Below are 26,096 nucleotides of genomic sequence, written 5' to 3'. Positions count from 1 at the left end.
GTGCTCCTTAGCTACAGACTCACCTCCTTCATCGTTATTTCCCCGTATGATCCCATTTCCCATAATACTTCTCAATATGGGGGTTTCTTTCCTCGGTGGTAGAAGTTGATGGTGTTCCTGGAGGTAATGAGTAACCCATATCTCCTTCATAGTCCAATCTCATCATTACGTAAGAACTTGAATAGCTGTCGCAGACGTGGAAGGGCCTCAATAAAAGATGATAAAGCCTGAGGTTCTCCCAACTGTCATGGTAAAACATTGGAGGCAGATGGAGAATCTGTCAGCAGGTCTTTGCTATATAATCTGACAGCAGCCTGATGTAGGGGCAGAGACCCTGATTCCAGAGACGTATCACTTAGTTTATAGGGTGCAGCAGTTGTGATACAATCCCTGTTTTGTCTGCTGCAGATCTAGCAGAGCTTGAATGCTGAGCTGTGTGTAATACCGCCCACACCACTGATTGGACACTTTCTGCCAAAGTAGACAAAAAGCAGCCAATCAGTGGTGAGGACGTGGTTGGACCAGAAGGCACAAGACACCTAGTCCTGTAGGGATAATCTCCTTCTGAGAAAACACTGATTTTATTGAAACAGAAAAACACAATCTAATAAGTGTTACATCAATGGAATCAGTTTCTCTGCCCCTACACCACGCTTTTCTAAATATTTTCTTAAATTTTTATTTTAAAACTTTTTTTTTTCTTTTTGTCCTACTGAAAAGCAAGAAAAGCAAAAAGCTGGGAGACAGAGAAGAAAAGTGCTCCTGAAGTGCCACCATGAAAAAGAGCCTTGAAATAATATTGCCGTATAGAGTCCACATAGTGCTGCCATATCGATCAATTCCGAGCGAAAGACAGAGACGACTTCGCAGCACTCGCTCTAACTGAGCAGTCTCCTCTAAGGGGGTCCTGATCTTCTGACCATGAATGGAGGCCATATTGGTTTATACCTATCTTTCTCTTAAGTAGATATACTGGAAAAATAACCACTCACAGCATGAAGAATCCAGAAGGTAAAGAAATGTAATATAAAAAAAAAGAAAAAAAAACTGCTGATTTATATAAAAGTCGCAAAAAACATTTTTGGTTATTATAAATTAATACAAAAAATAATATATATATATAATACATGCAATATACGCATAATTAAAAACTCCCAGAATGCTTTCTGCTAAAGTCAGCAAATATTTATTGGTCAGAAAGGGTGGAGGGGAGAGGTCCGTCACACCGCGTAGTATGCCCACCTCTCCTTATCTGTCCTCATGGCACAGCGGGGGTGCGCTTGGCACAGAATAGACGCTGGGCGGCTGTGACACTCAGCCTTTATCATGGGGAATTATCCATGAGAGACGCTTTCTTTTCTTTTTCACCACAGAAAATGTTGATGCATCAACCTGAACAAAGGGCAGAAAAAGATCAAATTATTAGTGAAAAAGTTCTAAAAATATAGTATTATCAAATGGGAACTATGTGTCAGCGTATGCCCTGTTCTATGTATTGTGTATGCCTGCTTATCTAGTGTCCTCACAGCATGAACCATATGTGTCAGGATATGTCCAATTCTACACGGGCCTCTCACAAAATCAGAATATCATCAAAAAGGGAATTTATTTCAGTTCTTCAACACAAAAAGTGACTCTCCTCTATTCTATAGAGTCATTACACACAGAGTGATCTATGTCACTTGTTTATTTCTGGTAATGTTGATGATTATGGCTTACAGCCAATGAAAACCCAAAAGTCATTATCTCAGGAAATTAGAATACTTTATAACACCAGCTTGAAAAATGATTATAAAATCCTAAATGTTGGCCTACTGAAATGTATGATCAGTGATTGCACTCAGTACTTGGTCAGGGCTCCTTATGCATCAATTATGGCAGGCACTGTACTGAATAAGGATCGTGTCTCTGACTGTAGAGCCCCCATGGATTTGATGATAAGTGAACTGTGCAGTGCCTCCCCCTCCCACTACTCCCCCCAGGTGTTGCCATAATTAGGACACCCCACTGACCAACAGAAAGAGAGGACGGGACGTCCGGCCACACCCTCAGGGGTTAAATTCAGGTGCTGGGGTGGGGGTCTTTCTCTTTCCTCTCCGGCTGATATCTAGGAGCTTTTGTCCCAGGAATCCCCTGAAGCCATGTCTGAGGAAGTGATGGAGGCCCTGCGGCAGAGAGCAGCACAGGTGGGTGATCCGTGTATTATAGCCCTTTTATCTAAACTGGATGCGCACCCACCTGTGCCCTCTCCTGATCCCCCATTGCCGCAGGCCTCCCCTTTGTCTCCCAGGGCCCAATCCTCCCCTGGGCCCCAGGCTTCTCTGTCACCCTCTCATCCAGCTCTGCTCTCGAGAGCACACAGCCTCCTCATCTCCTGTCTCCTCCGCTGGCCTTCTTCCCCTGCGGCGTCCTCTTCTCAGCAGCCACCCGGCTTATCTGGGGCTGCCCCTGACTCCACTACAGCTGCTCCGGCCTCCTCCACAACAGTCTCGGCGAGACCTGGCAGACGCTCTGAACGCACATCTCGCCCACCAGAGTGTCTCCATGTCGGTGGTGGCGCTGCCCCTGGTCACCGACGTCCCCGGGCTGCGGCTGCTGCGCTGGGCCCTGTTCTGGCCACTCACTCTGCCTCAAGTAGGCCGCAGGCTCACACTCCATTGTTAGGCTCCAGGCGTGTATCCAGGCCCGTTGCCACTCCCACTTCCTCCACCAACGGTCCACCCATCTCACCACCTCTCACCACCCACCCCTTGTCTAGTGCAGAGTGGTGGGCGGAGTCGGTCCGAAGCTCCACCCATTTCCTGCCAGCGTCACCACAAAGGCCCTACCAGCAGTACGCCCACTTCTACTATTTCAATAGGTGCCAGTCATCAGAGCCGGCTGCTGGCTCCGCCCACCCAGCGTCACCACTGCTCCAGTGGCCGGCCCAGCACAGCCCCCACTACTACAATGCCGAGGCCAGGGCAGCAGCTTCGAGAGGGCAGGCAGCGAAGCACTGAGCACAGATTAACCCTTTCCAGTAGCAGCAACGTCCCACTGCCAAGCCTGGTCTCCCACGTCTGTCATACGGGCGCAGCTTTGCCGCCCATGCGGAACGTTGGGAGTTCGGGTGGAAATAGCCATGGTGCTGCTGAGCGTGCTGTCTGGTCCAACCCAACCGCTCAGGACGCTCTGCAGCAAAACCTATGTGTAGCACAAAACACAAACACAGCACACTACACACCACCAACTCCCCCAATGTCACAAACACCTTCGTCGCACACTATTCCATTGGCGGTCAGAACGCCATCCCCCTCAAGACGCACATCACAGCCAGTGAATGCCTATAGTGATAGCAATAATAACTCCACACCACTTATTCGCGAACCTCCCAACAACCTGCATACATCCAACCGTCACGGACGTAGTCACATATGTCACAGATCCTCCACACCCTCCTCAGCGGATTCCCTCCACCACCATTCTCGCTGTCCCTCTGTTTCTCGCTGTTCCCATTACAGGCGAAGGCGTAGCTCCAACAGGAGCCACCACAGGTCACGCTCCTCCAGATGGAGGTCGCCTTCCACATCTGGACGGTCCGATGCGTCCGAGGGGCACCGCAGCAGGCATTCTTGGACAACCAGCAGAAGACGTCGCACGGAATCTCCACCCCACACCAGTAGCCAGAGGTGCATCGATGAGCACCTTGCGACCTCCCGCCAGACCGTCATTCAGGAGGGAGCGCTACCACAAGCTCACGACAGCCATCGGCTGCCACGTGCTCCATCGTCGTCATCAATCCGAGGAGATCCATCTGTATCCATCATGGCCCAACAGGAGGGAGCGCTGCCACGAGCTCACGACAGCCATCGGCTGCGACGTGCTCCATCGTCGTCATCAATCCAAGGAGATCCATCTGTATTTCAGGAGGGAGCGATACCACGAGCTCACGACAGCCATCGGCTGCAACGTGCTCCATCGTCGTCATCAATCCGAGAAGATCCATCTGTATTCCATCATGGCCCCATGTCATCAAAGTTCTATCACCGAGCAATATCGGGCCGCCAGCCGGGAGCAGGATATCGCCAGGGTACCTCCTTCAACTGGAGACACTCGATCGGCGACAGACAGTGGTGAGTCACATATAAACAACACGCATAACAAAATACACAACACAGAAGAGAGCGACCTGGCATCTGCCATCAGGGCGCTAGTCGACCACTTAAATCAGCCCGGAGGTCAACACGTCACCGGGAGCATACCTCAATCAGCTAGTCTACACAAAGACGCCTTTTTCTGCGGAATTAGTCCGCTAGGTACACACATAGACCTAGAGAAGAAAGAGAAGATCTGGAATAATGACTATGTAGACATATGGTCACTCTTATCAGCGGACCAACAGTCAGTGGATAAGGAAAGGAGGACTGGCGAGTGGTCTTACGATAGAAATAGAGGTAAAATAGTGTAGTGTCGGTGGTGGGGTGCCGAGCTGTGGGGGTGATAGGGGGTGGTCCCACTTCTTACCGCGCAGAGATGATAACAGAGACACGATGAGGCAGATTCTGGGTGCAACAGGTCCAAGTTTATTGTTCACCGTCCGACTGACGGTCCTCGCGGTACACCGCGATATCTCTCTCTCTGCCCTCCGTGTCCAGGGCCGCTTCAACACCGTACGTTACGCTAGGGACGTATTTATACGTACCGTCCCGTCTCACACTGTGACAATCCTGACAGCTCAGTTACTGTGGCCGCCTTAGGCCCGTACACCATCAGCACTTTACTGGCCAGTTTCGTCGTTACACATACGGTGTCCTCCACCCAGAGCCTTGTCTCTGCTGCGGTCCTTTCCTGTCAGGACCACCCCCTTGACGTTTCCTCTCCTCAGTCCCCTTGGTCGGATTCTCCTCAGGGCACACAGACTGGCGTAGTCCTCCTGTCACCTGAGCTCCCCCTGGGGACTGGAACCTTCTGGAACCCTCCCTTAGTATTTATAACTCTCCCGGTTCCTTGAAACTGTCACTCTAACTGTCACCACGCCCCCCATGACCAACGGTTTCTAAAGCCCTAAGCTGCTGTAAAGTCCTTTGCTCACACTCCACCCTGCCATCTAATGGTCATCCCAAGGTACTGCACGTCCACTACACTTTCCTAGTTGTTTCCCCACTGTAATCACTGACTCCTACCTACACTGTGCAAACCTATCTTTCTTCACTCTGACTAGTCCGTCCGTCCGTCAGGTCACCTTCCCTACACTCCCCCTTCCTTTGTCCATTGTCGTCCTCGACAATCGTCATCCCTGCCTTCGTCGTTCTGAATCTACACCTACATTCTGTTGTCGGACCAGAAGTTGAGCCAAACCCACTATCTGCGGGGGCCGAACCATACTGGGAGCACTATGCTCTGAGCAGCCTACTGCTACTCACCAGCGCGCACGCCACATGACAACGTCTTTCAAATTGGGCAAGGTACACCCGTATTCTCTCTACGGCGTGTATCTTTCCCCTACTCTCCCCTACTGTTACCTTTCACTATCCGGTACGCCATGATCGAGGCCACTCACCTACCAGATCATTGCCGGTGCCCGCCTTTCCTTCTTCAGGGGTGTCCGTGGTGTTGGGGACCTGACCTAGGACGGCTGTCTTTCTCACGTCTTCCCACTCATTTTCCTTCTTTCAATTACATGTCATGGTCGGCGTCCCGGTCTCCCAGACCTCAACTCTTAGATCCCTACCGGATCTCACACTTTCCTTTGGTCCCGCAGACCTTCCCTTAACCCGGACCTGTTGCATTTTACTTTGGCATATCATACAATAAACAACTTTATAATAGCACAAGTACCCATTTTTATATTATTTTTTTTTTTCATTTTCTTTTGCTTTAAAACTCAACGTTCAACAATAAACATCGCCAGTACTCCTTTTCCCTCCCCCTTCCTTGGACATGAACACTCCCTCTTGTCTTCGTATCCCCTGTCAAGTTTCCAAATCAGTAAAATAACATCCTGTAAGAGGAACATTCTAAAAAAAACAGCTTAATCACATAAAACATTTTTTTTTTTTTAAAACTAGAACTGTTCTTTCAGACTCTGACAGTCCAGGCCATCTCCTGATGGCCGGTAGCAAGGGGCCCACAGCCGTGGAACTCCTGGGGTGAAGGGAGTGTCCAATACAGTCCTCTTTACGGGGGTTCGCGTTCCTCAGGTACCGCCAGTACCGCCACCGCATAATACCCGCGGGGGCAGTATTCTTTATAATAAGAGACAAAGTCCCCTATTTCCAGGGCACGGCCGTGGCGTATGGAGGCTACGTTCACGTATACCTTCTGGCCAGTCTGATCACGTATGAAACCATACCCCCGGTCCACATTGGTGTACACCAGCCGCACCCGGGATCTTTCCACCGCCATGCCAGCCTCCCCTTTTGAATGAAGCAGGCTCCATACCTCCTGCTCTCAAACCTTCTTTTGTTTTACCACCTCCGCAACCCAAACGGAGGGTACCGCGCCAGTCCCTAAGTCCGGTGGGCGGGACCTTGCCGAGAAAGGGCGTGGGGTAGAGGCGGCCGATGATATCTGTGGCCCAGCAGCCGCTGGGGCCGGGTAGCGGATGGGAGCAGCCGTGACTCCGGAGGGCTGGTCCACAGGGCCCGATAAACAGACCCCAGCCGGTTCCAATACTGGCTTCACCGCGGCCACAGGGTAGGCCGCATCCACAACTCCCAGCAAAGCCGGAGTAACGGCCGGTTCGGGTGATGAGGCTGACACCGGCCGAGGGAGTGCAACCGCGCCTTCTGTAAATAAGCTCCGCCCTGGTGACTCTGGGCGGGAAGATTCGGGAACGGGAGCTAGGGCCTTGCTCAATTCTACGTATAGCATAGGGCCCTCCGCAGCCGGGCCTTCCGGTACACTGGAGGCTGCGTGTTGTGGCAAAATGATAGGGGCCGCTTGTGAAGCCGCCGGCAGGGCCAGGGGAACTCTCACCTTCCCCGGCGCCACGGCCTCCGTCACACTACCGCACGGCTCATCCCGCAGCCTCCGCTCTCCAACTCGCTGCTCGGCGGGCCTAGCTTCCAGACTCAGGGACTCCGCGGGGAGACTCTCCGCCGGTATCAATGGCGGCCGCTCCTTCTGGTTCCGCACGGGCTCCGCACAGATTCCTCTTCTTGCCCATGGACCCGAAGATGACGTCTTCTGTCTCAGCTCGTTCTCCTGCCGCCACTGCCATTCTAGGCGGCCAATACCCCGACATCCGCAGCGTCTCATACCGTCCGGTGGGCAGCAATCGAATGGCGCCAAACAGTCGCTCCCAGGCTTTTCTTCGGTGTCACTCCCTCTGTGGGGTGGGGCGTTGGCAGGCCTCTCCACCCACCTGTCAGGGTCCAATGTATGGAAACGTCGGCCTCCGGGCACATACTGCTGTCCACGGGGGTACGTTGGAGGGGGTCCCAGTCCATTCTGAACTACTGCGAACACCCGGACCTCGCCTCTGCGTTGAAGGAGCGCCACCATACTGCACTGTCTCTGGTACCGCCCCGGATCCTCTACTGGCCACACAGATTCATCACTGCGCTCCTCATTTGTAATCCACTGGTAAGCCAATCGTAATCCACCGGTAATTGTAATCCAAACTGAGTAGTCCGAGTCCTTTTCCATTCTTTGAGGCAGGTCTGCCGCAGAAGATGAGGTATTAGCGGCGGCGATCCTGCCAACTACGCCAAATGTAGTGTCGGTGGTGGGGTGCCGAGCTGGGGGGGTGATAGGGGGTGGTCCCACTTCTTACCGCGCAGAGATGATAACAGAGACACGATGAGGCAGATTCTGGGTGCAACAGGTCCAAGTTTATTGTTCACCGTCCGACTGACGGTCCTCGCGGTACACCGCGATATCTCTCTCTCTGCCCTCCGTGTCCAGGGCCGCTTCAACACCGTACGTTACGCTAGGGACGTATTTATACGTACCGTCCCGTCTCACACTGTGACAATCCTGACAGCTCAGTTACTGTGGCCGCCTTAGGCCCGTACACCATCAGCACTTTACTGGCCAGTTTCGTCGTTACACATACGGTGTCCTCCACCCAGAGCCTTGTCTCTGCTGCGGTCCTTTCCTGTCAGGACCACCCCCCTGACGTTTCCTCTCCTCAGTCCCCTTGGTCGGATTCTCCTCAGGGCACACAGACTGGCGTAGTCCTCCTGTCACCTGAGCTCCCCCTGGGGACTGGAACCTTCTGGAACCCTCCCTCAGTATTTATAACTCTCCCGGTTCCTTGAAACTGTCACTAACTGTCACCACGCCCCCCATGACCAACGGTTTCTAAAGCCCTAAGCTGCTGTAAAGTCCTTTACTCACACTCCACCCTGCCATCTAATGGTCATCCCAAGGTACTGCACGTCCACTACACTTTCCTAGTTGTTTCCCCACTGTAATCACTGACTCCTACCTACACTGTGCAAACCTATCTTTCTTCACTCTGATTAGTCTGTCCGTCCGTCAGGTCACCTTCCCTACAATAGCACATACAATGAACAACTGGCTGCAGGCCTTCGCAGTCCTAGGATGTATAATGGGCCAAAAACATCCTGAACGCTGCTCTGAGTTATTCATATACCAGGATTTAATATACCGTATTTTTCGCTTTATAAGACGCACCTGATTATAAGACGCACCCCCAAATGTGGTGAAGGAATAGAGAATTTTTTAATAAATGGGGTCCGTCTTATAATGCCAGTGTCCGTCTAACAAATCATATAGGGTATATGTCCCTCATAGCCCCCCACCCTAAAATTAGCCCCCTTAATCTGGATATGGCCACCTTATATTGAATATAGCCCCCTTGTGCTGGCACACGGGCCCCCTGTGGCTGGCACACATCACCCTGTGGCTGGCACACTGGCCCCTGTGGCTGGCACACATCACCCTGTGGCTGACACACTGGCCCCCTGTGGCTGGCACACATCACCCTGTGGCTGGCACACTGGCCCCCCTGTGGCTGGCACACTGGCCCCCCTGTGGCTGGCACACATCACCCTGTGGCTGGCACACGGCCCCCAGTGGCTGGCACACATCACCCTGTGGCTGGCACACTGGCCCCCCTGTGGCTGGCACACATCACCCTGTGGCTGGCACACTGGCCCCCCTGTGGCTGGCACACTGGCCCCCTGTGGCTGGCACACATCACCCTGTGGCTGGCACACTGGCCCCTGTGGCTGGCACACATCACCCTGTGGCTGGCACACTGGCCCCCTGTGGCTGGCACACATCACCCTGTGGCTGGCACACTGGCCCCCCTGTGGCTGGCACACTGGCCCCCCTGTGGCTGGCACACTGGCCCCCCTGTGGCTGGCACACATCACCCTGTGTTAGATATCGCCTCCATGCTGCTGCTTTTAGTAAAATAAACTCTTTCCTTACCTTCTCAGCGCTGTCCCTCCTCGTGTCTCCCTCAGTGTGGTTGAGCTCCTCCTCCACTTCCTGGTTCTCAGAGCCGGTCATGTGATCAGCACAGCAGAGTGCTGATGACAGCAGCAGCAGAGACACCGGGAGATCAGCGCTGGAGGAGGTAAGGAAAGAGTTTTTTATTTTACTATGGGCAGCAGCATGGGGGCGATATCTAACACAGGGGATCATGTGCGATCAAAGGAGGGCGCAGGCAGCTATAATATGCACCGCTCCCCCAGCCAGTCACCGTGGTGCAGTTTCAGCACCATGGTGATGGACAGCGGCAGTGCATATTATATGAGCGGGAGCAGGAGATCAAAGGCTCCCTTCGGCAGCTTTTACCAGCTCACAGCACCGCTCCAAAGCTGCCCCCACCTCCCCTGGACCCTGCAGTACATATATAAATATACACCCCCTCCCCCGTATATTCGGATTATAAGACGCACCCCCTACTTTCCCCCAAAATTTGGGGGAACAAAAGTGCGTCTTATAAAGCGAAAAATACGGTATAACTCCTATAAGTCTCATGGTGGCGTCGCTTGGAAATGCTATGATGAGGAGTTCCGCAGGAGGCTTGCCCTGCAATCAGATCTAGGATGGGGTGTAAAAGCCACAGATGTCTGGCTACGACTAATGCTTACACAAAAACACCCTCCCTTTTCATCATCGGCCACTAGTTTCTCAGCAGCCGCAGGCCCAAACTCTGTGGTCGTACGGAGACCAGGGGCCTGAATGTTATACAATAAAGGAAACTGTCGCTTCCAGGCGGCATGCAGATATAGACACGACTGCTCAGCCTGCGGCGGCAGACACCCTGCATCCAGGTGTACACGCCTCGCAAGTGGAACTGCTACGAGGCAAAACCCCGGTGAGCGTAGCCGCCCGCAGTTTGGGTATTGGGACATTCTTTTATTTATTGGGCATGCAAAAGAGCAGAGATACGCCCCGGTGGAAAGAAATTTTACTTCCCACAACTAGAGGTCAACTGGAGAGGCATCAGAGGGCTCCAGTGGGATCAGATCTTCCCGGAGCTGGTTAAAATTTCTAAAATGGCAAAAGGGCCACTGATATTGGTGTTACATGCTGGTGGTAATGATTTGTGCAAGACAACAGGTGCGGAGCTCTTCACGGCAATGAAAACTGACATCAAGTGGGCTGTTTGCTTGATACCAGATATGGTGGTTGTGTGTCGATATAATATCACGAACGGTCTGGCACGGAGCTAAAGACCTTAAGGCCATCGACAAGTCAAGGAGAAGGATAAACGCAAAGATGGCAACATTTGTCAAAGAGAACTACGGCAACGTGGTTCACCACCACAACCTGGAAGAAGACATCTCATCCCTCCTGGGACCGGACGGCGTTCATCTCACAGATATCGGGCTAGATGTGTTTTTAACTAACTTGCAGGACGGGGTTGAACAGGCCTTTATGATGTTGTGTGGGGGTCGGAGTCCTGTGTAGGTCATACACATGATCCTCCGTGGCGGTAGTGTAGAGGGGGGCAAGGTTCGTAACCTCTCATCAGCCGACGAGCCCAGCGGTCGCGGGCCTACAGCTCTGAGTCCGTTGTGAATTGTACTTGCCTCTCTCTGCTTATTAATAAACTGTGACCGACCTGTTCAACCCATCCATGCTTGTCGGTGTTTTGGTATTACGGGATTGGTGGGAGGCGGGAAGGCACTGCTTACGACACACAGGTCTCTGCAGTCTGGCAGGCACTGTACTGAATAAGGATCGTGCCTCTGACTGTAGAGCCCCCATGTATTTAATGATAAGCGAACTCCGTGCAGTGCCTCCCCCTCCCACTACTCCCCCCATGTGATGCCATAATTAGGACGCCCCACTGACCAACGGAAAGAGAGGAAGGGGCGTCCGGCCACACCCTCAGGGGTTAAATTCAGGCGGTGGGGGTCTTTCTAGTTCCTCTCCAGCTGATATCTAGGAGCTTTTGTCCCACCCTCCCTCCCTTATTGAGTAGCAGATGTGCAGCGCTAATGTCGTTTAAAATTTAAAAAAAAAAAAATGTATATGATTTTGTGCAAATTCATTATTCATGTTATCTTTTTATTCTGTCACAGCGGTAGTGTAGAGGGGGGCAAGGTTCGTAACCTCTCATCAGCCGACGTGCCCAGCGGTCGCGGGCTTACAGCTTTGAGTCCGTTGTGAATTGTACTTGCCTCTCTCTGCTTATTAATAAACTGTGACCGACCTGTTCAACCCATCCATGCTTGTCGGTGTTTGTTATTATGGGATTGGTGGGAGGCGGGAAGGCACTGCTTACGACACACAGGTCTCTGCAGTCCTGCATCAATGCGGCGTGGCATGGAGGCGATCAGCCTGTGGCGCTGAGGGGTTATGGAAGCCCAGGTTGCTTTGATAGCAGCCTTCAGCTCGTCTGCATTGTTGGGTCTGGTGTCTCTCATCTTCCTCTTGACAATACTCCATAGATTCTATATGGGGTTAAGGTCAGGTGAGTTTGCTGCCAATCAAGCACAGTGATACTGTTGTGTGTAAACCAGGTATTGGTACTTTTGGCAGTGTGGACAGGGGCCAAGTCCTGCTGGTGAATGACATTTCCATCTCCATAAAGCTTGTCGGCAGAGGGAAGCATGAAGAGCTCTAAAATGTCCTGGTAGACGGCTGCACTGACTTTGGTCTTGGTAAAACACAGTGGACCTACACCAGCAGATGACATGGCTCCCCAAACCATCACTGATTGTGGAAACTTCACACTAGACCTCCAGCAGCTTGGACTGTGGCCTCTCCACTCTTCCTCCAGACTCTGGGACCGCGATTTCCAAGGTCTGGTTTACACACAACAGTATCACTGTGCAGATTGGCAGCAAACTCGCCTGACCTTAACCCCAGAGAGAATCTATGGAGTATTGTCAAGAGGAAGATGAGAGACACCAGACCCAACAATGCAGACGAGCTGAAGGCTGCTATCAAAGCGACCTGGGCTTCCATAAGCCCTCAGCAGTGCCACAGGCTGATCGCCTCCATGCCACGCCGCATTGATGCAGTAATTGATGCAAAAGGAGCCCCGACCAAGTATTGAGTGCATTTACATGAACATACATTTCAGTAGGACAACATTTAGGAGTTTATAATCATTTTTTCAAGCTGGTGTTATAAAGTATTCTAATTTACTGAGATAATGACTTTTGGGTTGTCATTGGCTGCAAGCCACAATCATCAACATTAACATAAATAAACACGTGAAATAGATCACTCGGAGGATAATGACTGTATATAATGTAGGAGTTTCACCTTTTGTCTTAAAGAGCCGAAATAAATTAATTTTTTGATGATATTCTAATGTTTTGAGAAGCCCCTGTATGTTTTGTGTATGCCTGCTTATCTAGTCTCCAGCACAATGCAGTATGTACTGTTCCCTTCATAGTCTATCTTTCAGTTTACTGTTGTATTATTAGCTTGTTTTCATGCTTGTCTGCTGCTGCCACCTACTGACCAGAAGCTTTGCCGCACTCCCTGCTCCTTCTTTTCCATTTTTCCTAGCATGTGGCAGTGTCCTGCAGCCTTGTGTATGAGCTCACTTCCTGGCATCCATTTTACTTCCAGTCACCGTGTGAGAAGTACACATCTCTTTTGAGCTGCAGAAAGCAAAGTCACGCTCAGTAGTGGCTCCAAGGGTGGACACCCACAAAACCATAGCTCCCAACCTTCCTGGATTCCGTGGGACAGTCCTGTTTTTGCCCCGTCTACCCGCTGTCCCACCCGGGACTCTATTTTTGCCGCACTGCAGGGAGATAAACCGCACGCCCCCCCATGCACAGACCCCATCCTCATGCTCCCAGAGACCCACCACAGCCCCTTACAGCCTGCAATGATGTCGCTAGGCTGTTCTCTTCTGTGCTCAAAGGACCTGCTGTGATGAGGTCACAGGAGGGGAGGAGTTAGGGGTCACATGATCAGGAACCTCAGTGTATGCAGAACTCTGCTGTGCTGGTCGTCATGGTGCTGGATGATGGTAAGTTTATGTGTGGGGTCAGGAGGGGTTTACAGTATGGATGTAGCAGTGCCGTGCGTGTACAAGGTGTTCAGAGCAGAGCCGAGTGTGTGCGAGGTGTACGGAGTGGAGCCGTGTGTGTACGAGGTGTACGGAGTGGAGCCGCGTGTGTACGAGGTGTATGGAGCGGAGTCATGTGTGTACGAGGTGTACGGAGCGGAGCTGTGTGTACGAGGTGTACGGAGCAGAGCCGTGTGTGTACGAGGTGTACGGAGTGGAGCCGCGTGTGTACGAGGCGTACGGAGCGGAGCTGTGTGTGTGCATGAGGTGTACTGAGCGGAGCCGTGTGTGTACGAGGTGTATGGAGCGGAGTCATGTGTGTACGAGGTGTACAGAGCAGAGCCGTGTGTGTACGAGGTGTATGGAGCGGAGCTGTATGTGTATGAGGTGTACGGAACGGAGCCCTGTGTGTACAAAGTGTACTGAGCTGAGCCGTGTGTCTACGTGGTGTACAGAGTGGAGCTGCATGTGTACAAGGTGTACGGAGCAGAACTGCGTGTGTACAAGGTGTATGGAGCAAAGCTGCATGTGTACAAGGTTTACGGAGTGGAGCCATGTGTGTACAAGATGTATAGAGCGTGGCCACGTGTGTACAAGGTGTATGGAGCAAAGACGCATGTGTACGAGGTTTACAGAGTGGAGGCGTGTGTGCGCGAGGTGTACGGAGCGGAGCTGTGTGTGTACGAGACATACAAAGCGGAACCATGTGTATGAGGTGTGCGGAGCCACGCATGTACAAGGTGTATGGTGGGAAGCATTCATACCTCCCAACCGTCCCGGATCCAGCAGGACAGTGCCGATTTTGAGTCTGCCCCACTGCCCCGGTTGGGAGGTTACTTTTCCTGCAGACGCAGGAGTACATGGCGGAGCCCCAAGGAGCACTTTAAAATTCGCACGTGACGTTCCACCGGAAGTGACATGCTGGAAGCTGACCGGAAATGAGGTAATTTCAGGAGAAGATTGTGACGGAACCATGTAGGCACTTCAGGGAATGCTTCACATCCATCACCGTGTCCTCCTCCGACATCATGGACAGGGGGATTGCCTTGAAATCGGGGATGCCGGCCATGTGAGCGGATCATGATATGTCCTGCAGCAGGAGGCTCGGGTGGGCACTACAATGGGAGCTGGGCTGCTATAGTATCTTTATAGAATCTTTCTTTCTCTGTTTCTTTCTCTCTCTGTTCTCTTTCTTTCCATTCTATCTTTCCTCTCTTTCTCTCTCTCTGTTCTTTCTTTCTCTCTCTGTTCTTTCTTTCTTTCCTCTCTTTCTTTCTCTCTCTGTTCCTTCTTTCCCTTCTTTCTTTCTTTCTGTGTTCTTTATTTCTTTCCCCTCTTTCTTTCTCTCTCCCTCTCTGTTCTTTCTTTCCCCTCTTTTTTCTCTCTCTCTGTTCTTTTTTTCTGTCCACTCTTTCTTTCTCTCTCTGTTCTTTTTCTTTCTTCTTTCTCTCTTTTCTTTCTTTCTCTCTCCCTCTCTGCTCTTTCCCCTCTCTCTGTTCTTTTTTCTGTCCACGCTTTCATTCTCACTCTGTTCTTTTTCTTTGTTTCTTCTTTCTTTCTTTCCCATCTTTGTTTCTCTCTGCTCTTTTTTCTGTACCTTCTTTCTTTCTCTCTCTTCTTTCTTTCTCTCTTTCTGTTTCTTTATTCTCTTTCTTTCTTTCTTTCTTTCTTTCTCTTCTTTCTTTCCCCTCTTTCTTTCTCTTTCTCTCTGTTCTTTCTTTCTCTCTTTCTGTTCTCTCTCTCTCCCTCTCTGTTCTTTCTTTCCCCTCTTTCTTTCTCTCTCCCTCTCTGTTCTTTTTCTTTCCCCATTTCTTTTTTTCTCTCTCTGTTCTTTTTCTCTCCCCTTTCTTTTTTTGTCTCTGTTTCTTTCTTTCCCATCTTTCTTTCTTGCTTTCCCCTCTTTCTTTCTCTTTCTCTCTGTTCTTTCTTTCGCTCTGTTCTTTCTTTCTCTTTCTTTCCCCTCTTTCTTTCTCTAATCTTTCTCTCTCTCTGTTCTTTCTTTCTTTCTCTGTTCTCTTTCTTTCACCTCTTTCTTTCTCCCTGTTCTTTCTCTCTCTCTGTTCTTTCTTTCCCATCTTTCTCTCTATCTCTCTGTTCTTTCGTTCCCCTCATTCTTTCTTTCTTTCTCTCTGTTCTTTCTTTCTCTCTCTCTCTTTGTTCTTTTTCTTTCCCCTCTTTCTTTTTTTTCTCTCTCTCTGTTCTTTTTTCTGTCCCCTCTTTCCTTCTCTCTGTTCTTTCTTTCTCTCTCTGTTCTCTTTCTTTCCGTTCTATCTTTCCTCTCTTTCTCTCTCTCTGTTCTTTCTTTCTTTCTCTCTCTGTTCTTTCTTTCTTTCCTCTTTCTTTCTCTCTCTGTTCCTTCTTTCCCTTCTTTCTTTCTTTCTTTCTCTGTTCTTTATTTCTTTCCCCTCTTTCTTTCTCTCTCCCTCTCTGTTCTTTCTGTCCACTCTTTCTTTCTCTGTTCTTTTTCTTTCTTCTTTCTCTTTTTTTTTTCTTTCTCTCTCCCTCTCTGCTCTTTCCCCTCTCTCTGTTCTTTTTTCTGTCCACGCTTTCATTCTCACTCTGTTCTTTTTCCTTGTTTCTTCTTTCTTTCTTTCCCATCTTTGTTTCTCCCTGCTCTTTTTTTCTGTACCTTCTTTCTTTCTCTCTCTTCTTTCTTTCTCTCTTTCTGTTTCTTTATTCTCTTTCTTTCTCTCTTTCTTTCTTTCTTTCTTTCTTTCTTTCTCTTCTTTCTTTCCCCTCTTTCTTTCTTTCTCTCTGTTCTTTCTTTCTCTCTCTCTCTTTGTTCTTTTTCTTTCCCCTCTTTCTTTTTTTTCTCTCTCTCTGTTCTTTTTTCTGTCCCCTCTTTCCTTCTCTCTGTTCTTTCTTTCTCTCTCTGTTCTTTCTTTCCCCTCTTTCTTTCTCTCTCCCTCTCTGTTCTTTCTTTTCCCTCTTTCTTTTTTTCCTCTCTCTCTGTTCTTTTTTTCTGTCCCCTCTTTCTTTCTCTCTGTTTCTTTCTTTCCCCTCTTTCTTTTTTCTCTTTCTTTATTTCTCTGCTCTTTCTTTCTTTCCCCTCTTTCTTTCTCTTTCTCTTTGTTCTGTCTTTCGCTCTGTTCTTTCTCTTTCTTTCTCTCTGTAATCTTTTTCTTTCTGTCTTTGTTCTTTCTCTCTGTTCTTTCTTTCTCTCTCTTTCTCTGTTCTTTTTTTCTTTCTTTCTCTCTCTCTGTTCTTCTTTTCTGTCCCCTCTTTCTTTCTCTCGCTGTTCTTTCTTTCTTTTCCTTTTTTCTTTCTGTTTCTCTGTTCTCTCTTTCTTTCCCTTCTTTCTTTGTTTCTTTTCTTTCTCTCTGTTCTTTCTTTCCTTCTCTGTTCTTTCTTTTCCTCAGTACCAGTCAATGTGCCAACAGTACCAGCCACTGTGCCCATAATGCCAGCCACTGTGCCTTGATCAGCAGTGCTAAATGGATGCGGTTGGGTCGTGGACATGGGTGTGACTAGTTGTGAAATGGGTGTGGTTGGGGGCTTTTGTCCCTCTTTCCCTTCAAAAGTTGGGAGGTATGACAAAACAACCACAGGAATGGCTACTTCTACCATCTGTATTGTACCGCCTCATGTCTTTGGGTCATGGTTCAAATAAACCACTGGTGATTCATCTCTCTGCATCCAAATTTGAATCCATCCACCCAGGAGCGACACCTGGTCCAGTCTGCCCTGCTTCAAAGACACAAAGGTAGGGCTGCTCACACCATCGCCACACTACACACCTTCCGTCGCCTTAAGTGGGGACACAACACAGTATGACTGTCCTTACCACATGAACCATATGTCAGTATTTGCATCTTCCAATGTATTGTGTATGCCTGCTTATCTAGTCTCCACAATATAACTGCATTTACCACATGAATCAAATGTCAGAAAATTAACTCTTCTATTGTGTTGTGACACAGACATGCTTCTTCATAAACACACGACTGTCTCATGACTCGTCTGTCCTTGCCATCATCTCTTTCTTGTCCTGATCGCAGATTTTAGTGCAGTTTCTCCTAGACACCTGCCAGGCAGAAGAGCAGTGAGCCACCATAGGCCACCGGCATCACTGGGAAGGAAGGATAGTGGGGCTGGCACTGTTATGGGGTCTGTCTTACACTAATTAGGGACATATAGTGGCTGACATTACGGGAGCATTGAGTGGCCTGCATTTCCCTGGGTGGCACTGTGTGACTGGCACCATTATGGGAGGGCTCTGGGGGGCTTTATCAGTTCAATTGTGAGTAAATCCAAACCATACAGACCATAGTTGGAGTGCATGGCTGCTTTTTTCTCTTCTGTGACATACACTGTGCCATCAGACTCAGTAACGGTAGGCAGGGAAGATTTACTCGGAGGGCTTCTTCAATCCCCTAAAGACGCAACAAAATTTCATTTTTGTGCCTTAAATTTTTCCTCCCTTCCAAAAGCCATAACTTTTTTACCTTTTCAGTAGAGTTGAGCGAAACGGGTCGGGCAAATTCAAAAATCGCCGACTTTCGCCAAAGTCGGGTTTCATGAAAGGAAACCCGACCATAGCGTGAGGTCGGCCACGAGGTCGGCGACCCGAGGGCCAAAGTCGCGTTTCAAATAATGCTTCCAGCGCCTTTTCTCAGCCAATGATGGAGGATGCACACTGTGGGCAATGCGATGACATCGGCAGCGGCCACCACCATCGTAGAGAAGGGCATTGAAGTGATTGGCTGGCTTTGTGTGGCGTCACAGGGGCCATCTTACTACTGCCGATCTTAGAATAGGGAGAGGTGCTGCTGCTGATTCTGAACAGGGAGAGCGTTAGGCAGGGAAGAAGCAAAAAAAATAGCTCCTGCTGATAGCGCTTTTCACTGTACAGTTAGTGTGCAGTGAAAGGGGAGGATTTTAGTTGTGTGCAGCAGCGCTGGTGGTGATTAGGCTGCCTTTTAAGGCTACCTGATAGCTGCATTGCTGTGTGCACACTGCTGTTCAAACTGCTTTTTTCAAAGCACTCCAACTTTTATTATTTTGTTCTGCTCATTTACCGAGCGTTCATTTTTTCACACACCATATAGCGGTGTACGCTCCTCACACACTACCGTGTACCGGGTGGTAGCATGGATAAATACAAGCTATCTGTGTGTGACTCTGGAAAAACAAACAGAGGAGATTTTCCATTTTTCCAGACCTACACCCTATACAGCTGTCCGCTTTTCAAACAGTTTCGTATATCTGCTGTTTGATGACGGTCCAAACTATTCAGAGACAGCGTGTGTCAGTCCATATAAACATAGACGGAGATTTATAATTTTCCATACAGACACCGTATAGCGGTGTACGCTCCTCACACACTAACGTGTACCGGCTGGTATCACGGGTAAATTCAAGCTATCTGTGTGTGACTCTGGAAAAACAAACAGAGGAGATTTTCCATTTTTCCAGACCTACACCGTATTGAGCTGTCCGATTCTCAAACAGTATTGTATATCTGCTGTTCGCATTACAGTCACATCTATAGAGCATCAGCGTGTGTGTGTGACACTCCGTAAATACATATACGGAGATTGTTAGTTACACAAAAAACGTATACAGCTGTACACTTCTGATACAGTACCGTATATCTGCTTGTTGTATTTGACATTTTGATTACTTTTTATTCCATTTTTATTAAGTTTTGTTGACCAAAAAACAGCAATTCGGAAGTTTTGATTTTTTTTATTGCTTACGTTAGATAATTTTATACTTTGATAGCTTGGACTTCAATGTGTACGTCAACTTTAATTATCTTTTATTTATTTTTTATTTTTTAATTTGGAATATATGCAAGGGATGATTTAAAACTTTTATATTCTTGTATTTTTTTGAAAACTTTTTCTTTTTACTTTCCATTTTTCAGTCATTCATTTGATCGCATGTACTATATACATGTTTGGTATCTGCAAACTTGTAATGACCTGGAGAATCATAATGGCAGGTCAGTTTTAGCATTTAATGAGCATGGTTAAAAAAAAACACAAAAAACTATTGTGTAAATGCACTTTTTTTGCAATTTCACCACACTTGGATTTTTTCTCCCGTTTTCCAATGCACCATGTGGTAAAATCAATGGTATCGTTCAAAAGTACAACTCGTCCCACAAAAAAAACAAGCCCTCACAAAGCCATATTGACAGAAAAATAAAAAAGTTATGACTCTGGAAAGAAGGGGAGCAAAATACAAAAATGACAAAAATTAAAAATCTTGAGGTTGTGAAGGGGTTAATATGGCCTTTATTCTGTATATATATCCATTGAGAAGCAAACTAAAGCCATTTTTATGAGGAAATAAAAATAACAAAACTAAAATAATGAGGTTGCATAAGTGTGAACACCCTCTTATTATTGGGGATGTGGTTGTGTTCAGAATTAGCCAATCACATTTACATTCATGTTACACAGTCAGTGCACGGTCGCCATTATTTACAGTGATTCTCATTAACCCCATAGAAAGTCTCGCTCTTATAAGAGGATTTTCCTGACATTTCTTAGTTGCATTTTACAGAAAAAGTCATAAACACCTGACAACACAGCAAAGGGTTCTAACTGTGGAAAGTTATTAGTCAGGAGAAGGGTACAAGAAACATTTCCATGGCATTAGATCTACCACAGAACACTGTAAAGATGTCATCAAGAAGTGGCTGGAATTTGGTGCAATGGTGACATTACCTAGAACTGAACGCCTCTCAAAAATTTGAAATGACAGAGAGATAGGCTTTCAAGAGGCTGATAGCAACATTAAAGGAGCTGCAGGATTTTTTGGCTAGTACTGGTTGTGCACTGCATGTGAATTGAAATCTGTCGTATACTTCCTATGTTTGGCCTGTGAGTTAGGGTGGCAAGATGGAAGTCTTTATTTACAATTAAAAAACATCCAAGGCCGGCTATGTTTTGTCAAAACCTTCATCATGTCTGACTATAGCATGTTGGAAAACGTGTTATGACTGATGAGACCAAGGGAGAACTTTTTGGCCATAATTCCAAAAGCTGGAAAGCCAACACTGGGCATCATCAAAAAAATCATACCCTCAGTGAAGCATGGTGGAGGCAGCATTGTGCTTTGGGGCTGATTTTCAGCAGCTGGAACTGAGGCTTTATTCGAGGTGGAGGGAATTATTAACAGTTCCAGATGTTGGTCAATTTTACATCAAAACCTTCAGGTCTTTGCTAAAAAGCTGAAGATGAAGAGGAATTTCACCTTTTAGCATGATAACTATCCTAAACAACCTTGAAATCAACAAAAAAATGGCTTTGCCACAAAATCAATGTTCTGGAATAGCCCAACTCAATCCCAGACCTGAACCCAAGTCCTGGTATGTTTTTCTAAAACCTACTTCAAGTCTGCCAACAGCATGTGGGTAAATATGTTATGGTATGTTGTAGAGATCAAGGTGGAACTTTTTAACCATTATTTCAAAAGGTGCAAGGCCAACACTGCGCATCACCAAAAAATCACCATACCCACAGTGAGACATGGTAGAGTCATCGTTATGGTTTGAGGCTATTTTTTGGCAGCTGGAACTAGAATTTTTTTAAGGTGCAGGGAATTATGAACAGTTCCAAATATCAGTCATTTTTTCTAACAAGACTGTAGGAATAAAAAAGCTGAAGATGAAGAGGAATTTTGCTCTCAGCATGACAAGGACCCTAATCAACAAGAGAATGGTTTCACCAAAAGAAGATCAGAGATTTGGAATGGCCCAGCCACAGCCCATACCTAAATCTATTGGAAAACATGTCGGTGTTCTGCAGAGGGTGCTGGACCCAGGAGATGCCCCCCTAGTCTGACAGATGTGGAGCTACTGCAAGGAAGAGTCGACAAAGATCTGTAATTCTAGATGTGACATGATGATAGAGTCTAACCCAAAAAGATTGAATTCTGTCAGAAACTCCCAGGGAACTTCAACAAAGTATTAGTGTAAGGGTGTGCAGATTTATGCAGCTACATTATTTTAGTTCTTTCTTTTTCCACCTGAAAATATTTCAGTTTATTTTTCAATTGAATCGTGCAGATTATGGGTGACATTAAAGGAGGAAAAAGTTGAAAAAAAAAACATTCTTCTTGGTCTAATTTTTATTTTTTCATAAAAGGAATCTGGAATTTTAACAGGGGTGTGTAGACTTTTTATTTCCACTGTATATATGTCTTAGATGAGATTTCTATTTTGAGTCCGTCCTATTACAGGCCTTGGTAATGTGGCTGTGCATCGCTGCCTTGAATGCACTTAACCCTTCCGTCTCTTTATTTTTTTATGGTGAAAATAAAATGATAAACGAAGTTTACAGCAGCTGTAAATTGAGATGCTCCTGATTTATCTGATGTACTGACATCTAGTGGCCAGTAAAGAAACTGCATTGTCTCACAAGTCACAGAACTACAAATAATAATAATAATAATAATAATAATAAATTTTATTTCTATAGCGCCGACATATTCCGCAGCACTTTACATTTCAGAGGGGATTTGTACAAACAATAGACATTACAGCATAACAATAATCACATAGATTATAACAGATACCAAGAGGAATGAGGGCCCTGCTCGCAAGCTTACAGTCTATGAGGAAAGAGGGAGACACGAAAGGTAGGTGGTAACAGTTACCCTGAATTGTATGGACCAGTCATAATGTTAAGTGTGTAACAGTACAGACACAGAGGGCTAATGGAGGCATAAAGCATGTGGGAACATGATGCGGGGAACCTGGTTATGGTAAAACTTTTGGCTCTGCCACACAGGGATAGATTAGGTTAATGTGTTGGGGTGGTAGGCCAGTCTGAATAAATGCGTTTTCAGGACACGCTTAAAATTGTGGGGATTGGGGACTAATCGTATTGACCTGGGAAGTGCATTCCAAAGAATTGGTGCGGCACGTGTAAAGTCTTGGAGACGGGAGTGGGAGGTTCTGACTATTGAGGATGCTAACCTCAGGTCATCAGCAGAACAGAGGGCGCGGGTAGGGTGGTATACTGAAACAAGGGAGGAGATGTAGGGTGGTGCTGAGCCATGGAGGGCTTTGTGAGTGAGGGTAATAAGTTTATACTGAATTCTGGAGTGGATGGGTAGCCAGTGTAATGACTGGCACAAGGTAGAGGCATCAGTGTAACGATTGGTGAGGAATATGATCCTGGCTGCAGCATTCAAGACAGATTGGAGGGGGGAGAGTTTGGTAAGAGGGAGACCGATTAGAAGAGAGTTACAATAGTCCAGACGAGAATGAATAAGAGAAACAGTAAGAGTTTTTGCAGAGTCAAAGGTAAGAAAAGGTCGAATTCTAGAAATGTTTTTGAGGTGCAGATGACAAGAGCGAGCCAGTGATCGAATGTGGGGGGCAAAGGAAAGCTCGGAATCAAGTATGACCCCAAGACAGCGGGCCTGTTGCTGGGGAGTAATAGTGGAACCACACACAGAAATGGCAATGTCGGGTATAGGTACATTAGTAGAGGGAGGAAACACCAGGAGTTCAGTCTTTGACAGGTTCAGTTTCATATATAGTGAGGACATGATATTAGACACAGCGTTTAGACAATCGCCGGTGTTTTCTAGAAAGGCTGGCATGATGTCAGGAGAAGAAGCATATAATTGGGTGTCATCAGCATAGAGATGGTACTGGAAACCAAATCTACTGATTGTTTGACCAATAGGGGCAGTGTACAAGGAGAAGAGGAGGGGACCTAGAACCGATCCTTGAGGAACCCCAACAGTAAGGGGAAAATGAGCGGAGGAGGAACCGGCAAAAGATACAGTAAAGGAGCGGTCGGAGAGATAGGAGGAGAACCAGGAGAGAACGGTGTCCTTGAGGCCAATGGAACGGAGCATAGTGAGGAGGAGCTGATGATCCACAGTGTCGAATGCTGCAGAGAGATCCAAGAGAATTAGCATGGAGTAATGACCATTTGATTTAGCTGTTAGTAGATCATTAGAGACTTTAGTGAGGGCAGTTTCAGTAGAGTGTAAAGAGCGGAAACCGGATTGGAGAGGGTCGAGAAGAGAGTTTTCTGAGAGATAGCGGATAAGACGGGAGTGGACCAGGCGTTCCAGGAGTTTAGAGATGAAGGGAAGATTAGAGACAGGTCTATAGTTAGCGGCACAGTTTTGGTCGAGGGATGGTTTTTTAAGTAGTGGATGTATGATGGCATGCTTAAATGAGAAGGGAAAAATACCAGAAGAGAGAGAGAGGTTAAATATTTTAGTTAGGTGAGGGGTGACAGAAGGGGAAAGGGACTGGAGGAGATGTGACGGAAATGGGTCACTGGTGCAAGTAGTTGGGTGAGAAGATGCAAGGAGCCTGCTTACTTCTTCTTCTGTGACTGGTTCAAAATCAGAGAGTGAGTTAGATGCAGTGGGGGAGGGAGGACGGTGTATGGTATGAGGTGATTGGGAGATAATTTCCTGTCGAATCTGGTCAATTTTTTCTTTGAAGTAATTGGCCAGATCGTCAGCTCGGAGCTCCGTGGTTGGGGCCTGTACTCTTGGATTGAGTAGAGAATGAAAAGTGTCAAAGAGACGTTTCGGGTTATTGGACAGTGAGGTGATGAGGGTGTTGAAATAGGTTTGTTTGGAGAGGTGAAGGGCAGTGTTGTATGTTCTAAGCATAAACTTAAAATGGATGAAATCTTCGGGTAGATTGGATTTTCTCCACAGACGTTCGGCGCACCTGGAGCACCGCTGCAGGAAACTTGTTTGCACCGTGTGCCAGGGTTGTCGCCGTCTGCGTTGTGGTGTTCTATTTATAGGGGGTGCAAATTCATCCAGGGCACTTTGAAGTGTTTCATTGTAATGCTTCAATGCAGAATCAGGACATGAGAGGGAGGAGATAGGGGCCAATGAAGACTGCAAGTTCTTCATAAGTTTCTGGGTGTTAATGGCCTGTATGTTTCTATAAGTATGGACAGTGGGGGTGACCTGAGCAGCCTGGCAGTTCTTGATAGAGAATGAAAGAAGATTGTGGTCAGAGAGCGGGAGAGGGGAGTTTGCAAAATCATCCACTGCACAAAGCCGAGAGAAGACCAAATCGAGGGAGTTTCCGTCTTCATGCGTTGGAGAATTAGTAAGCTGCGAAAGGCCAAATGAGGAGGTTAGAGATAAAAGGTGAGTAGCAGATGGGGAGAGGGGAAGAGCAATGGGGATGTTGAAATCACCCATGATGAGGGTAGGGATGTCACAGGAGAGAAAATGTGGAAGCCAAGTGGCAAAATGATCCAGGAACTGATGGGAGGGGCCGGGAGGACGATACACCACCGCCACTCGCATGGAGAAGGGGGTGTAGAGTCTGATGGCATGGACCTCAAAAGAAGGGAAGACAAGTGAGGGTACTTGAGGGATAACCTGAAAGGTACATTTTGGTGATAGGAGCAGACCAACGCCTCCACCAGCTCTATTGTCTGATCTTGGGGTATGAGAGAAGTGAAGCCCCCCGTATGAAAGAGCAGCAGCAGCGGTAGTGTCTGACTGCTGGATCCAGGTTTCAGTAAGAGCCAGGAGGTTAAGAGAATTAGAAAGGAAAAAGTCATGGATGAAGGAGAGTTTGTTACACACTGAGCGAGAATTCCAAAGTGCACAATTAAGAGAGACAGATGGCATGCAGGGAATATTAATAAGATTAGAGGGGTTTCTGAGTGTAGCAGTCGGGAGGTTTGACTTTCTATAACATGGGGGACCAGGGTTGGGAGCAATGTCTCCTGCAACTAGGAGAAGGAGGATAGAAAGAGTGAGCAGATGGTTAAGTGATTTGTGAGAGCGTCTCTGATGTTGAATGGTGGGACTGACTGGATCTGTGCAGTTTAACAACGTGAAAAGAGCATGAGTGCTATACATAGGAGAGGAAAGAAGCGAGGGGCCAATGTGGATGGAGTGTAGAGAGTTAATGCCAGGGCGGTTGATGTTTGTGAATGCAGCGGCCAGGATTAAAATTACACAAATGCATATGGTATATATTTGTTGTCCTCCAAATGTACAGGGAGTAGATGTATATAAATGTCCTACCTGTCTCCAGCCCTGTCTAACTGCCATGTTATAACTGCCAGTACTTTGATAAATTGTACTTGGATAAAGTGTGCATAAATGCCCCCTGCATAAATGCTATCCCCAAGCTATGTCTGAATATATAGGAGGATAAGACTTAGAACTTTTTTTTTTTTTTTGGGCTCTCTCTCTTCTCGTTAATCAATCACACTAAATTGAGACACCAGGACCCAATAAAATGTTGTGGTCAATATATTCTCAATATTGTTAATATACTGTCAAATATTGTATCTCTGCCCCCAGATGTGGAGGAATTACTCACATTTGATTTCTTTCTTCATGGTAATGGAGTCAGCGTCCTTCTCGCTGTAACTCGGTTCCTTCTTCATGTCCTTATACTCATTGTCGTCCTTATTACAAGTGCCGCAGATGACTCCAAACAAGCCATTGAAAAACTGAATGGCGCAGAGGATGACCTCAAAGGAGCTGGCAGCCATCAAGATGGAGAACAGGATTATGTTGAACTCCACCACATTTGGGGGTCTCACACATTTACTCCATACATCTCTATGGTAGAGATAGCTGACATTGCTGTAGGATAAAAAAAGATACAAAAGTGAAAGCAACGTCCATAAGTATCACCGTGAGGATCTCACATTCTATTCACATTGATTATGTCATC

General features: G+C 47.5%; 1 protein-coding gene across 2 annotated transcripts in view; it reads right to left on the bottom strand.

Moving 5' to 3' along the window:
- Nucleotides 1-1,163: 1,163 nt before the first annotated feature.
- LOC141054347 (transmembrane 4 L6 family member 5-like) overlaps nucleotides 1,164-26,096 on the bottom strand; it is a 63,870-nt gene continuing 38,937 nt past the window's right edge. For both annotated transcript variants that reach the window (XM_073551665.1, XM_073551664.1), the window contains exons 4-5: nucleotides 25,737-26,005; nucleotides 1,164-1,392 (exon numbers count right to left, since the gene is read on the bottom strand). In XM_073551665.1, the coding sequence (XP_073407766.1) occupies nucleotides 1,388-1,392; nucleotides 25,737-26,005 (274 nt within the window). In that variant the 3' untranslated portion in view covers nucleotides 1,164-1,387. The remainder of the gene's footprint in view (nucleotides 1,393-25,736; nucleotides 26,006-26,096) is intronic.

The sequence above is a fragment of the Dendrobates tinctorius genome, unplaced genomic scaffold (assembly GCF_039654945.1).
Source record: "Dendrobates tinctorius isolate UK_male_01 unplaced genomic scaffold, ASM3965494v1 ptg000178l, whole genome shotgun sequence".
NCBI lineage: Eukaryota > Metazoa > Chordata > Amphibia > Anura > Dendrobatidae > Dendrobates > Dendrobates tinctorius.
This window is presented reverse-complemented; position numbering and strand designations above follow the sequence as displayed.